The sequence below is a fragment of the Vulpes vulpes genome, chromosome 10, assembly GCF_048418805.1.
Source record: "Vulpes vulpes isolate BD-2025 chromosome 10, VulVul3, whole genome shotgun sequence".
NCBI classification, from domain to species: domain Eukaryota; kingdom Metazoa; phylum Chordata; class Mammalia; order Carnivora; family Canidae; genus Vulpes; species Vulpes vulpes.
Window position 1 is genome coordinate 5,192,380 of NC_132789.1, and position 15,675 is coordinate 5,208,054.

Below are 15,675 nucleotides of genomic sequence, written 5' to 3' on the forward strand. Positions count from 1 at the left end.
TATCTCAAGTGTTGAGAGCCAGGGGCAAAGGTAATGTTTGGTTGCCAGCTCTTAGAGAAGGAAGGTGGCTGGAGGCTCACAAGGTGTTAGATGATTCTGCAACAAGCTGAGATTTTCTTGGGGCAAGACTGAGTCTCCAGGGAGATGTCTGGGGGCTCTGAAGACCACTGATAGTCACCACGCCATAGGGGCATTTTTGCCCACTGAAGAAAAGCAGCTCCTAAGAAGTTATTTGCATCAGGAGGAGACATTGACATCTTCATTAAAATTTATCGGGGACACTTCTGCCCCAGGGCCTTTGCATTGACTGTTCCCTCTGCCTGGGAAGCTCTTCCTTAGAAATCTCTGTGGCTCATTCCTGCACTCATGCACTCACGAGAGTTGCATGCTCTACCAACTGAGCCAGCCAGGTGCCTTTGCATTTTAAAAAAAGTAAAAAAGAATCCAGTTGAATTAATTTCAACAGTGGATTTTATTTAATGCAACATATCTGAATGTTGTCATTTCAACATGCAATCAATATAAAGATATTGAGACATTTTATATTCTTTCTTTTATATGAAGTCTTTGAGACCTGGCACGTGAATGACACAGTACCCCTCCCTTGGGAGGAGCTCCAGTGCTCAGGAGCCATGCGTGGCCAGTGTATTGGACAGTGCAGAGCTGACATGTTATAAAATTTACCAAGGATTATGTTTATCACTTATTGATCTTGCTTACCTGCTGGAATGTCATCTCTGCAAGGGCCAGGGAGCTTTGTCATGTTCACTGCTGGGTCCCTGGTACCTCACAGGGTGCCCGACTCATAGCAGGTGCTCAGTCAATGCTGGACGAATGAAAAAAAGAAGCAAATGTGAGCTCTGGCTCTGTCCTTGTCCAAACAGCAACCACGGTGGCAGATGTGGCCAAACACGACCGTCTCCTCTTCCTCAAGGGCTTTTTCTTTTCTTCCTGTCCTTTCCCTCATCTCTGCCTTCCCTCTACTCTACGACTTCCTCTTTTCCCATTCTCCACTGTTTCCTTCTCCCAGCAAAGAGCGTCATTATTCACGTCCAGGCTCTGGAGGCAAGTGACTTCGGTTCTGTCCCTGCTCTGTCACGTCCCAGCTGCGACTCTTTTGAATCAAGTCATTTCTTTCCATGCAGTACATCTGGTTCGGTGCCCCCGAGGGTAGTACTGAGTCTTGCTGGGCTGGGGTGGGGCAGATAGCATGTGGCTGCCTGCATAGGGTGATGATTCCATCTAACGCTGGCACCTTGCGAAGTATGTAATCAGCAGCATCTCACTTATCTCCAGGACTACCCCCGGAGGAGGGCACAGATGAAATCATCCCTATTGCACAGGGAAGGAGGCTAGAGTACAGAGAGTGGAAACGACTTGCCAGAGGTCACCCCAGCTAATGCAGCCTGACTGCAAAGGCAGATTTTTAACCACTGAGCCCTGGTAGCCATTGTTCATCATAACATGTTAAGGGCCTACTGTATGCCAGGCACTGTTCTAGGAACTGGGGACATAGTCATGGGCTAAATAGACAGATTCCTGCCTTTATGGAGCTTTTCCATTCTACAAGGAGAGCCAATGCATTATGTAGTGTGCTGGAGGTGATAAGCACCATGCAGAAAAAGTAAAGCAGGGAAGGGAGATAGGGAGTATTGTGGGGTGTGGTTTGTAATTTAAAAAGAGTGCATAGGAAGGAAGTTCTCCCTGAGATGACGTTTAAGCAAGAACTTGAAGGGAGGGAGGGGGAGCTCCATGGGGTGTTTGAGAGAAGAGTAAAGGGACTGGTAAGTGCAAAGGCCCTGAAGCAGGAGCTAGGCGACAGGTTTGAGGAACACCCAGGAGGTAAAGCAGGTGGGACAGGATGGAGAGGGGACACGAGGTCAAGGGGATGATGGCGGGCTGTGGGGAGGCTGTGGTGAGGACTTCGGCTTGTACTCTGAGCAAAGGGAGAGCTGTAGGAAAGTTGTGATTTTTTTCAATGCAACTTTACTGACAGGTAGTTCATATAGCATATAATGCACTCATTTAATGGCTACAATTCACTGGATTTTAGCCTATTCACGGGGTCGTGTAACCACAATGGGGACATTTTCATCACACCAAAGAGAAGCCTTGTGCACCTTTGCTCCTGATTCTCCCCATCTCTCCCCCGTCCTGCCCCAAGCCAGGCCACCACTGATCTGCTTTTGCTCTTGTGGATTTGCTTTTTCTGGACATTTCCTATAAATGGAATCATACACTATGTGATCTTTTCTTTTTTAAAAAATGTACTTATTTATTTTAGAGAAAAGGGAGGGACAGAGGGAGAGAATCTTCAAGCAGACTCCCTGCTGAGTGCAGAGCCTGATGCAGGGCTCCATCCCACAACCCTGAGACACACAGAGAGAGGCAGAGACACAGGCAGAGGGAGAAGCAGGTTCCCTGCGGGGAGCCCCATGCGGAACTCGGAACTCGATCCTGGGTCTCCAGGATCACGCCCTGAGCCGAAGGCAGATGCTCAACGACTGAGCCACCCAGGCGTCCCTCAGGGTAATGTTTTCAAAGTTCATCCACACTGTGGTATGTATCTGTACTTTTTCCCTTCTGGTGCCAAATAATGTTCCATTGTGTGATAGTCCATATTTCATTCGCCTGTTGGTCAGCTGAGGGACATGTGGCTGCCTCCACTTTTTAGCTGCTGAACCTAGGGCTGTAAAGATCCTGGGTGCATGAGTTTTTGTGTGGACGTGGTTCTCATTTCTCATGTATGTACCCCAGACTGGAGCAGCTGCGTGTTATTATTATTTTTTAAGTATTTAATTTATTTATTCATGAGAGGCAGAGAGAGCAAGACATAGCAGAGGGAGAAGCAGGCTCCCTGTGGGAAGCCCAATACAGGACTCACTCTCAGGACCCTGGGATCACGCCCTGAGCCAAAGGCAGATGCTGAGTCACTCAGGTGTCCCAGCTGTCTTATGTTAAGTCTGCGTTTGGCCTTCTGAACGATGCTTTCCACGGTGGCTGCAAATCTACAATCCCACCGGTGGCATCGGAGGGTTCTGGTGTCCCCACAGTTTTGCCAATACTCACTATCTGTCCTTAGATCGAGGGTCGGGGGTGGGGGACGTCTGAGCTGAGACTGAACGTCACTGGACTTGGTTTTTACAGGGTCCCTCTGGCATCCGCGTGGAAACTATCTTACTCTGATTCATCCTTCTGTTCCTTCTGCGTTTTTGTCGGCTTTCCTTATCCCCGCAAGGCCTCGCTCTCTGAAGCATGACGAAGCCCTTTCTCCGGCTTCTAAGGTGGCACCCTCGTCCCCGTGACGCCCCCCCATCGGAAGTGACTCCCTTGGGTGAGATCACGGCTGGTCACGTGTCGCAGGCAGCCTTTCATCTCCACCCGTGTCTCTTGTCAGGGGACAGCCCAGGCCTGCCGCGAGGGCACTCCTGCCCCGTCCTTGAGGCTCTCTTGGGTAAGCACCACGCACATTGGGACCTTGAAAAGCTTGTAATAAGTAAAAGTTACATTGGGTGAGTTGGTCAAGGCGAATGAGCCTCTATGAGGGAGGATGGGTGTCAAGGAAAGGGGAGGCATCCGGCCAGGGCCGACCCCATGTTGTAGTTCATTGGTTAGTCTCAGGAACCGCAAAGTCAATGAAATAAGACAATCCCCATAGCCGATGGCCGTTGCAGACCTTGGGGAATTCAACGAACTAAGTTCATTCTTCCTCGAAGCTACCTGATTGATCAACGCCTTAAGTGAGCTAATCAATCGGTCACTTCAAGTCTTTAGTGTGTATGTAACATGTGCTAGGCATTGTCGCAGGTGCTGGGGATACAGCCGTTAGCAAAACCAGACCAGCTTCTGGCTTAGGAGCCGGGGGAGACAAAAGTGAATAAACAAGACACGTTCAGATAAAATGGGGTGGATTTGGTGCAGTGATTGGTGGGTTGGGGTTCCCATTTTGGATACGGAATAGCGAAGGCCTCTCTGAGGAGTGGACTTTGAACTGAAGCCTAGAGGAGGAGGAGGGTCTGGGAGCAGAGTGTTCTAGGAAGGTACAGCAAATGCAAAGGCCCTGTGGCAGGAGAAAGATGGGGCTGTTCAAGGAGCAGAAAGAGAGCCCAGGAGGCTGGGAGTACAGTGAACGAGTGGAGGGTCTGGGAGGTGGGGTAGAAAGGTGGGCAGGAGCCAGGTCGTGCAGGCCTTGGGACAACACAGGGCTCAGCTGTGCTCACCCGTTGAGGAAACTGATCTAAGCACTGCCACGATGTTCCAAGGATGCAGTTAATCCTCACAACAACCCTTAGAGAAAGGCTCTTATTGTCTCCACCCCACAAGTGAGAAAACTGAGGCCAAGAGCTAGCCAAGCGGCTTGCCCCGGGACTCTGCCTCAGGAAACCCTAAAGCACCAGTTTCCTGAGACTTGTTTCCCTCTGACACCACAGCCCTGCCCTGGCACCCCGATCCAGGTCAGGGGTTAGGTCCCTCCTGCACACACCCTGGGCAGGGTCAGGTCTCCTGAGGGGAAGAGTGCCAGGCAGGTCTCTCTGGTCGGTTTGCAGTGGGTACTCAATAAATACTGACTCAGGCCAGGCCGTGTTGCTTTCTTCCAGGGCTGGATGAGAGTTTCCGAAGGCCTCCTTCTGTGCCATCAGGGACTGGCCTGCCTTAGCCTGGTGTCGAGGACACTGCCTCCCACTCCGTGTCACTCTGGGACCAGTCCCTTGTCCTTTCAGTAGTCCTGTCTCGAGAATGAGAGGCTTGGCCTCCATCGGGGCTCCAGGAACTGTCAGGTGTGGAGTGGGGGGCAGGCTGCAGGGACTAGGAGGCAGGCCAGGTGGGGGCTGCAGAGGACTGCAGGGGAGCACATGCCCACCTGTTTTATTTTCTTGGAGCACTTGCTATCTGCAATTATCCATCGCTCATTTGCTCAGTTGCTCATCATCTGTCTCCCTCTTCATTAGAAAGCAGAGACTGAGGTCTGTTCCCTAACCTCTCTGTACTATTTCCTTCTCTGTAGAATGGAGCCATTCTGTGCACTTAGCACAGGGCTCAGCATCTGGAAGGCTCTGCATTGGTTCTTTCTAAAGTGCTTATTGTGAGCAAGCATTACCTGGCGGGCAGTGTCCCAGACAAAGCCTCTGCCCCCAGCATTCTAGTTGGGGGGGATGGTCAGAATGCAAAGAACAAATGAATGTGTAACATGCCAGGTGGTGCTCAGCGATAAGGGTGAGGGGCAGACTGGCAGAGCTGGCGCTATTCTGTTCTACACAAGGTGGCAGGGGAAGGCCTTTCTGATAAGGTGGCAGAGCAGTCATGAAGGAAGGAGCCAGGCAGATATCTGGGGGAACAGAGTGTCAAGCGGGGGCGGGGGGGTGTATCAGGCCCTGAGGCGAGGCGGGAGTCTGCAGGGCCGGCGCAGCGAGAGTGGGTGTGAGGCTGGGGGCTTGGGGGAGGAGAGCGCAGTCGGCTGCAGAGCTGGGGGTGGGGGCTCTGGGGTTTCTGGTGAATTGGGAAACTCCCACGAAGTGTGATCAATGACGCTGGCCCTGACAGAGGAAGTGGGAGAGGAGGAGGGGCGGGTGGGGGGGAAGGAGGGGGAAGCAGGAGGGTCAGGGGAGCCGCGGGATGAGGGCGGGCAGCAGGGGAGGGGGAGCAGGTGATGGGAGCAGCAGGGACAAGGAGGAGGGGGAGCAGGTGATGGGAGCAGCAGGGACACGGAGGGGGGGGAGCAGGTGATGGGAGCAGCAGGGACACGGAGGGGGGGGCGAAGGAGGGGGAAGCAGGAGGGTCAGGGGAGCCGCGGGATGAGGGCGGGCAGCAGGGGAGGGGGAGCAGGTGATGGGAGCAGCAGGGACAAGGAGGAGGGGGAGCAGGTGATGGGAGCAGCAGGGACACGGAGGAGGGGGAGCAGGTGATGGGAGCAGCAGGGACACGGAGGAGGGGGAGCAGGTGATGGGAGCAGCAGGGACACGGAGGGGGGGGGCGAAGGAGGGGGAAGCAGGAGGGTCAGGGGAGCCGCGGGATGAGGGCGGGCAGCAGGGGAGGGGGAGCAGGTGATGGGAGCAGCAGGGACACGGAGGAGGGGGAGCAGGTGATGGGAGCAGCAGGGACACGGAGGGGGGAGCAGGGGGGGCGGAGGGGCGAGAAGGCGGGGAGGCACCGGGGGAGCCCAGCGCCGCCGCCACCCCTGCACGCGGAACCCGAGGCTCTCCCGCCGCCTCCCGCGGAAACGGAAGCGAGGGCGTGGGCCCGAGACTGCCCCCGCGGGGCGTGTCCTCGGACCGTCCGATCGGCGCCCCGCCCCGGCCCCGCCCCGGCCCCGCCCCTCCCCGCCCCGGCCCCGCCCCCCGCCGGCCCCGCCCCGCCCCCGCAGGCGCGCGCCCGAATCCGCGAGCCCAGGGCGTCCGGGGGCGGTCCGCGGCGCGGCGATGGCTCATAAAGCCGCGGGCCACCTGCCGGGCCGCTCCTCCGTGCGCCGCGGCCGTGGTGGTGCCCGCGCCCCCGCGCCCCCCGCCCCCCGCGCCCCCCGGGTCCCGGTCCCCGTCGCCCCAGGGCGCAGAGCCGCGCAGACATGGGCAGCCGCGCCCGAGCGCGCTGGGCGGCCGCGGTGCTGGGCTTCGCCGGGCTGCTGTGCGCCGTGCTGGGCGCCGTCATGATCGTGGTGGTGCCGACGCTCATCAAGCAGCAGGTCCTCAAGGTGGGTGAGCGGGGCCGGGCGCCCCGAGGACCCTCCCGGCCGGGCGGGGGCGGGGGCGGGGCACGCGGCCTTCCTGGAGGCGCGCGGGCGGGGGCTGGGGAGGCCCGAAGGAGGGACCCTGGAGCGTGGCCCCGGCGTGGCGCTGCCCTCGCTGCTCCCTCCGGCGCCCGGGCCGAGCCTGCCAAGACCGGGGCTGCGCCCTGCCTCGTCTCCTGCGGACCCTCCGCTCGTGCGCTCCCGCGAGGCTCACGTGGGTGCCGGGCCTCCCCGGGAGGGTGCTCGCCGCAGCGCCCTGCGGTCGGCGCCCTCCCCGCGGAAAGCCCTGCGCAGAGCCCGGGCGCGCGGTGCTCCCGGCCTGGCCTCCCTGATGCAGGTTGGAAACGCGGAGGCAGGCACGGGCTCAAGGCTGTTTCCTCTGATCTCAACCTTAGGCACCATTGCCCTTTCAACCATGGAGACAAACTAGCTGGCCCCAGACCGACAGACTCTGCCCTGGGTGTCTGGACAGCCCGCCTCGATGAGCTGCAGTTAAGGAAGCCCAGGGGCAGTGCAGAGGATCACAGCATTTCAGAGCTTTGTAGCCAGAGTCAGCACAAGCACTGTGGGGAGGAGAAACTGAGGCCTGCCTTGGCCAGACACTGAGCTGGGTGGGATAAAGATATGGATAATGTCACTTGCTTGTTGACATCTCTTTTCCCCTTAGCTTACTTCTTGAAGGTGGGTTTCTTAAGAATGAGACTTGTCCGTATTTCATGCCTGTGCCTCCTGCCCAGTTGCCCAGTACAGTGTGCCTGGGAATGAATGAATCACTGGGTGAATGAACACTACAATCTGCTTATATCTGGCTGCCCCTTCTTGGGACCTGGCCATCTTTTTTTTTTTTTTTTTTTTAAATAAAGATGTTATTTATTTATTCATGACAGACACACAGAGAGAGGCAGAGACATAGGCAGAGGGAGAAGCAGGATCACGCCCTGATCCCAAGGCAGATGCTCAGCCACTGAGCCACCCAGGTGTCCCTGGGACCTGGCCATCTTTAAACGTGGTGTGACAGCTGGCTTTTCTCAAGGTCTCTTGGAGTTATATTGACCACACTTTGTCCTTTTTGTTTCATTTTGTTTTTTGTTTTCAAGTCTTGTCCCATTCAGCCCTGTAGTCTGATTCCAAGGAGGTCCTGGCTGATGGTGACACTGAACCTTGAGTTCCTCTTCATTTTTTTTTTTTTTAATTTTGCCTCTGGGGATGGCAGGAAAAACTAGTGTAGGGTTACCTTGGAGCGTTAGAACTGCTTTTTCTCTCCCATGGTGGCCAAGGGGTTATGCTTTTCAGAAAAGCTGTGTGAGCTCCATCTCAGTGAAAGCCCACGATGCTGTGGGCTCTGTGAGGTGTGCTTCCTGGAGACACTGTCACCCAGGTGGTATAAGCATAAGGAGCCATCATGACCCTGTGCAAAGAGCTTCTTTATTTGGGGGTGTGAGGGTGGGTGGGTGGGCTTTGTAAGTTGATGAAGAGTCTCATCGGCCCCATCGTCCTTGGACGGGCTTCCGGGTGATTTCTTTCCGTGGATGTCGGTCAGGGTAAGGACCATCTGTTCTGTGCACCTCCGAATTCCCCACTCTAACTCTGGGCTTCCAAGGTGGAGAGTGCCAGGATCGTCAGTTGTGCTCGGGCTAGAATTTCCAGGCTTGAGGTTGAGTGAGAGCCACCCAGCATCCTATGTGAATATCCCAAAGATGATTGGTTTGGGTCTGAGTGGTGTGAAGGCAGGAAGGCAAGCCCAGCCCACGACAGCCACTTCTTGGGCAGCCCAGGCTGAGCCCCGGCCAAGTGCCTTCCCGTGGAAGAAGGATGTCTGTGTTCAGCGGACTGAGTGGGTGGGACACTAAGAGAGGGAGGGACTGCCTGTTGGTGTTTTCTTTGGCTGTACATGGCCATGTGCAACTTGAATGGGAAGCCTTGTGCTTTAATTTCTATTTTTTTTAATGCTTTTTGGTTAACTAAAGAAGTCCGCCTATAGAAGAAATGAATTCTTGCTTGCAAAAAAAATTCAAAGGGAAGGAAAAACGTTCCCTCCATTTTATTCCCTTTCTCAGATAATACCACTGTCCTTGGCGTGTATCTCTCTATATGTGCTGCCGAAGCAGCACTGGCGTGTATCTTCTTTCTAGACCTCTGTTGATACATACGACGTGAGCACACATTTGTACACATCGCTGTATATTTTTGCATATACTGAGTGAGCTAAACTATGTATAAATATTCTGCAATTTGCTTTTTTTAAAAGATTTTATTTATTTATTAGAGACACAGAAACAGAGAGAGAGGCAGAGACACAGGCAGAGGGAGAAGCAGGCTCCATGCAGGGAGCCCGACGTGGGACTTGATCCCGGGTCTCCAGGATCATGCCCCTGGCCAAAGGTGGCACTAAACTGTTAAGCCTCCCCCCCACCCCCACCCCACCGGACTGCCCTGTAATTTGCTTTTCAATTCATGGATATTTCTTGAAAATGTTTCCATGTCAGAATGTATAAATCTATTATGTTTCTTTTTTCACTGCTGCATGGTATTCCTATCCCTTTCATTATCTCCCTGTGTATCTACTGACTGGTTATTGTCTCTGTCTCAAGCAACTGGTGAATGTCCTGGTACACACCTCTGTGGGGTTGTATATGAATGCTTTGCATAGGGTAGCTTTCCAGAATAGAAACCTCTAGACCACGAAGTAGGATGGGTTTGAATTTTGACAGTTCCCACCCAATTGCCTTTCTGCAAAGCTCGAGCATTCATACCTCCAGCAAGAGTATGACACACCCAGTCCCCCCACATCTCTGCCATCATTGGAGATTATGCTGTATTGTGATCATTTTTTTGTTGTTGTTGTTAATCTGCTGGGTTTGATTTACATTTCTCAGGTTGCTGATGGGATTGAGTAGGGATGTGATGCATTTTGAAACTGGTGTCAGTTTCCAGAGCCCAGGGTTGCAGACCTGGCTGTGCCATTTGCTAGCTGGGGACCTCACGCCAGTTACTTCACCTCTTCCTTCAGCTCCGAGACGGGTCAGTTGTAGTTTGCCTGCCAGCAAGATTATAAAGTACAAAGGCGATTACATGTGTGACTAGTTTCTTATTTGAATCTGACCACAGCCTTGAGAAATAGGTTGAGCTCTGCTTTTGTTCTTTCCTACAGGTAAGGAAACTGAGGCATAGCAAAGGTGAACAGCTTGCTGGGGTTTATACAGCTTGTGGCGGTGGTAGGCCAGAGCCACAGTCCTGAGTCAGGCGCACAGGAAGTGAGGTGGGGGCCCTTCGTCTAGGGGATTGCTGGGCAGACGTTGGAAAGAAGGGACTAGATGTGTACGTGTTAGCACAGACAGTTTGTACAACATGTAAATAATTGAAAAACACTCAGGTGCTATTTATGGGTTTAAAAAAAAATTTTTTTTTGATTTAAATTCAATTTGCCAACATACAGTATAACACCCAGTGCTCATCCCATCAAGTGCCCCCCTCAGTGCCCGTGACCCAGTCACCCCATCCCCCTACCCTCCTTCCACTATTTATGTTTTTAAAACAAATGTCACAAAACAATAACCTGTATTTTCAGTGGGTGACTATTAGTGCAGGTAAAATCAGAGAAGGGGTGGAAGGGCACATGTCGGCCTGGCAGGGCAGAGGGGGAGCATCGGGCTGTGGCCACGGAGGACATACTTTATCTGTAATGCTTCTACTTTTTAAAAAAATATTTTATTTATTTATTCATGAGAGAGAGGGAGAGACACAGGCAGAGGGAGAAGCAGGCTCCATGCAGGGAGTCAGACGTGGGACTCGATCCCAGGACTCCAGCATCACAACCTGAGCGAAAGGCAGACGCTCAGCCGCTGAGCCACCCAGGTGTCCCCCTACCTTTTCTTTTTTTAAACAAAGAGAATATTTGTTTGTTATGTGTTTAATTAAAAAGTAGTAAGGAATCCATAGCTTTTCCCAAAGAACGGCCAAAAGAATTAGCACCCAAACCGTGGGAGGCAGCAGAGGAGCCCTGTGGATTGAGGTCACCAGGAAAGGTCCGGGGAGAAGTGGGACTCATTCCTTCTACTTTCCCTCAGTAGGTAGGAGTGGACAGGAGGCGTCTAGCTGGAAGGCGCTAAGGAGTGCGGTCGTGAATTACTGTACACCAGGCAGTGTTCACAGCATCTTTGTGAATGTCATTGTCATCTTGTTTAGTCCTGGGAGAATCCTGGGACACTTCTCATTATCATTGTCAACAGTTAGGGAGACAGCAGCTTTGGAGAGGCATTTGCCCCAGGCAACCTTCCTGATGTGTGTGAAAATATCCAGGAAGGGCACATGGGTGGCTCAGTGGTTGAGCAACTGCCTTTGCCTGAGGTCATGATCCCAGGGTCCTGGGATCGAGTCCCACATTGGGCTCCCCACAGGGAGCTTGCTTCTTCTTCTTCTTCTTTTTTTTTTTTTAAAGATTTATTTATTTATTCATGAAAGATACAGACTGAGAGAGAGGCAGAGGGAGAAGCAGGCTCCTCACAGGGAGCCCGATGTGGGACTCCATCCTGGATCTTGGGATCACGACCTGAGCCAAAGGCAGACGCTCAACCACTGAGTCACCCAGGTGTCCCTAAATACATAAAATCTTAAAAAAATATATCCTGGAGGAGGACCAGGAGAAATCTTGTATCTCCTGTCTAGAACTGAGCCTGGCATGCGTGGTCCTGCATTGAATGGATAAGGATTGCACAGCCCAGGTCCCTGGCAGTGTATTTCTAAGTTAGCAGGTGTCTCTGGTCCAACTGGGAAGGCCCAGCAGTGGGAGGGGTCCCTTGCTGCCTGGCCCACAGGGGAAGGGGCTCGCCTGCTGGGCCACCATGAGATGATAGGCCTCTGAGCCTTCTCCACATGCAGGAGGGGAGCTGGGTCCCTTCTACTGTCTTCAAGTTGGCTTTCTGGTTGGAATCAGCCTTGGATGCTTTACCCACTAATAATTCCAGCTGCTGAAGGCTTCCTCAGCTTGTGTTTCCATCTCAGTAAATGACACCTCCATTAGCTTTCCCCAAGTGCAGAGGTGAAATCTTGGGCCATCCTTCATGTGATCTATCAGCAAATCCTATCGGCTTTATCTTCAAAGCATATCCGGATTCCAGCCCCTTTTTGACGTCACCACTGCAGCCTTCTCCATCCATTGCCTGGACTGGGGCAGTAGTCTCATCTCTGGTCTCTGTAGACAGCCAGAGGGATCCTGATAAAACAGTCGTCAAGCAAACAAACAAACAAAAAACAGTTGTCAGATCATGTGCCCCCTCAGCTGGCCACCCTTGGAGGTTCCCTGTGTTACTGTGAGCCAGTTCTGTCCTCAGTGGCCTGGAGTCTCGCACAGTCTGGGCCCCCTTCCCTCTCTTACCTCACCCTCTCTTGGCTCCCTGCTCACCTGCCGAGCTATCTCCTTGATAGGAGCCTGCCAGGCCTGGCAGCACAGAGTCTCTGCTTGCATTCCTCTCTGTCCAGAAGGCTCACCCCCAGATATCTGTGTAGCCTGCCCCTCCTGGCCATAAAAGCAGCCTCCGTGATGTTTATTTGTGCGTCGTCTTTCTGCCTCCCGCGCACGGCTGTGTGCTGGGGTAGGGGCTGCCCTGTGGCTCTCACTGCAGTGTCCCCGAGGGCCAGAGCAGCGCTTGCCTCTGTGGTCAGATGGTGGAGCAGAGAGGTGGTCAAGTGCTTTAGGTCGGCTTGTTTCCTTATCCTCTCTCCCCCCACAAGACTTGGGCTCAGACTCAGTTTTGCTCCCTTTTCCCTCAGTGAGAGCCACCCAGAGAACCTCAGGGATGTCATGCCCCTGGGGGGCTTTGTGCCCTCTGGCAAATGCCCTCTGCCCATCAGTTGGGCGGTGGGGGTTGATGGCAGATGAAAGGTAATGAGCACTTCTTACTCACTGGGCACCGTTGTGAGTGTTTTACACGTAGTAAATCATACGGTTGGGAATCCAGACGGCTACTGTTGCCTCTCTTCTACTGAGGGGATGGGAAGCACGGAGCCATGAGGTCACTTGCCCCAGGTCAAACGGCTGACACGGCAGGGCTGGGATTTCAGTCCGGGGAGCCCGCTGCCCTGGAGATCCCGCCGTCCCTGCTCGGAGGTGCTCAGCGGCTGGAGTTCCTCCCTGGCAGCGGGGCAGGCAGGCCCTCCTCGTCCTCCCACCCCGGGCCCACCCCGGGCCCACCCCGGGCCCACCTCTGCTTTTGCTTTCCCTGGCCAGCCAGAGGGCTCCGCCGCAGGCCTTTGTCCTTATAACCACCTCCCCAGAACCGCCTCCGGGATGCGCGCCTTCCAGGGCAGCCTGGCACAGCTGGGCTGTGTTCTAGAACCACAGACATCAGGGGAAGCTGGCAGGGCGGCCTCTCGGGCCTGTGTTCCCAACAAGCTCACGGTGGGCTTGGCCCGCTCTGCACCTCGGTGAAGCCCAGGCCACCATTGGGGGACACCTCAGAGCCACAGAGTGACCTCTCCTGTGCTCTCCCGCGGCCTCGGCCCCTGGCCAGATGGGGCCCCGCGGTGGCGCTGCTCTGGGGGTGCAGATGGGAGGCTGGGAGGCACTCCCTCTCGGGGGCAGTTGGGAGCCCAGGTTGGTTTTGTTTCCTCTTTCCCAGAGGGGGACTTCCTGTTCCTCCAAGGGCTCCTCGTCCCACTCTATGGTGACAGCTGGAAACCATGGGCTATTTTTAGCTCCCCCGAGTCTGGTTTATTTTCATTTTCCCTCTCTGGCTCCATGAGGGCGCGTGTGTGCACATGGATGTTGGTGTGTGTGCACGTGTGCTGACTGTGCACTCATGACTGGTGACACATGAACGCATGTTGGCAGGTGCACACGCATGCATGTGATCATGTCTGGAGCACATGTATGCACATGTCGGCATGTCAACAGGGAGTACGAGTGTCTGCATTGGCATACACGCGTATGTGTATGGACGTGTATACACACGTGTTGATGTGCATCCACACGTGGTGGCACACGTGCTTGCATATCTGGACACACTCGAGCATGCATGTTAGCATGTGTCCATGCATGTTGGGGTGCGTGTATCCATGTGTGGTGATGTGCCCCATCACAGCCTGGCCCTCTCTTGGCCTGGCACTGGGGTGTGTCCATTGTGTCTGGCTCTTCCCATTCCATGAAATGTTCCCTTCCCAGAATGACTAATACTTGCTGTGCCTCCACTCAGTGATTCAACATGATTAGCTAGAACTTGGTTCAGCTCAGTTACCTGGAATCACCTTGTTCTGGCCTTTCTCTAGCAATGAATGACACAGAAGTGAGTCATGAATCAGTGTCAGAGACTTGCTTGATGAAGTTTCCCTTGGGCCCGTCCTGGTCACAGTGGACACAGGGCACAGGCATGTCCCCTCTGTCGTTGTCTGCGGGGCCTGCTGGTGGTCACCAGTGCCCAGAAGGGCCATCCTGTGTCCTTGGTCAGCTGCAGAGGGGCCCCTGGCTCATCAGCCACCCTCCAGGGCTGCTTTCCACCCCAAGGCCGACGCACACAGACTTCTGGTTCTTGATCTGAGACCCCGGGGACTCTGGTGAGGAGTGTTGGGCCCCTGCCCAACCAGATCCACAAAGATCTGGTAACTTCAGCCCCATAAACACATTTATTATGCAGAGAATTCCATTGTATGCCTAGGCCCAAAATAAAACAAAACAAAAGGAGATGATCTTTTATGTACCTCATTTCCCTCCCCCTTTTCAAACGTGACCTTGGCCTCCACTGGCCCTGGGAGTGGCTGGCAGGAGCAGAAATGCAAAGAGAAGCAAAATACCACAAAACAGTCCATTCTTGGCTTTGCAGCTTGATAGGGCTCAGCAGCTGGGATCACAGGGTATCCGGGGTGATTCTGATCCAGAGTTCAAGCTGGTGGGTCCGCCTAGCACCTCCCTGAACCCAGAGGTCCAGGATGTTGGTGACCCCAGGCCTGGCTGTCTATTTTGTGCCTCCTCCTCCTCCCTCCCCCCCGCCCCACTGTGTCTTCCTGTTCTCCAGCAGCCTTGTGCTGGGGAGGGGGAAGGAAAAGGAGTGGCCTGAACCTTGTTTGCTTCCTGGCATTTTGGGTGAAGTTCCTTCCACCTTTTCTGGAAGCGCCTAGAAGGACTCTTGAGACACTTTAAATGTCTGTTGTCTTGGTTTTCCTCTCACCTCCGTGGCCAGGCTCTTTGTCTCATTTCTCGGTGCCTCGTGATCTCCCTGACCCCTCGCTGTTGGTGTGACCTGGGGCTCAGCTCTTGGACATCCTTTCTGTGTCAGGCATTCCCTGGGTGAGCTCAGCCAGTCTCGGGCAGTAAGTGGCATCTATGTCCTGGCTACTCCCAAATTGATGTCCCAGGCCCAGGCCTTTCTCCAGTCCCAGCCTCCGGCATCCAGTGGCCCCCTCCGTATCTCAGTTTGGGTAGTGGGAAGTGCTTGCAGGACCCTGCCCGGCACCTGGCTCCTCATCACCATGCCCGGACCCTGTCCCTCTGGCCATATTCCTGTCTCTGTCTGTGGCTCCTCTGGCTACTAGCCGCCCAGGCTGAAAGCCTTGGACCCAGCCTCGATTCTCATCCTTCTGTCTCTCTCACTTTGCACACTGGACCATCGGGACGTTTATGGCTTCCTTGTCACACAGTATGTCCAGAATCCCACCACTTCTTGCCATACCCATGGCTACTGCCCCTCTCCAAGGGGCCACGAGTTCTCACCTGGATTCCCATGGGCCTCCCTGTGTTCACCTTTGCTCCCTGGCCGGGTTTTCTTCACACAGCAGCCCAAAAGAACCCCATGAATTCTGCAGTCGTATCACTGTCCTCCTCTGTTCAAAGCCCCCCACAGTGGGCCTGTGCCATCCCCCTGGGAGTCAAAGTCACATCCCTCTGTTGGCCCTCTAGGCTTGCACCATCCGCTCCTGACCCCTTCCTGCCCTCCCCTTCGCCTTGCTCTGGCCATTCCTGAGAC

General features: G+C 54.4%; 1 protein-coding gene across 2 annotated transcripts in view; it reads left to right on the forward strand.

The window, feature by feature from the left end:
- Positions 1-6,394: 6,394 nt before the first annotated feature.
- SCARB1 (scavenger receptor class B member 1) overlaps positions 6,395-15,675 on the forward strand; it is a 73,664-nt gene continuing 64,383 nt past the window's right edge. Inside the window, exon 1 of one of the 2 annotated variants that reach the window (XM_072722672.1) lies at positions 6,395-6,685. In XM_072722672.1, the coding sequence (XP_072578773.1) occupies positions 6,560-6,685 (126 nt within the window). In that variant the 5' untranslated portion in view covers positions 6,395-6,559. The remainder of the gene's footprint in view (positions 6,686-15,675) is intronic. The other variant, XM_072722673.1, reaches the window with a different exon arrangement.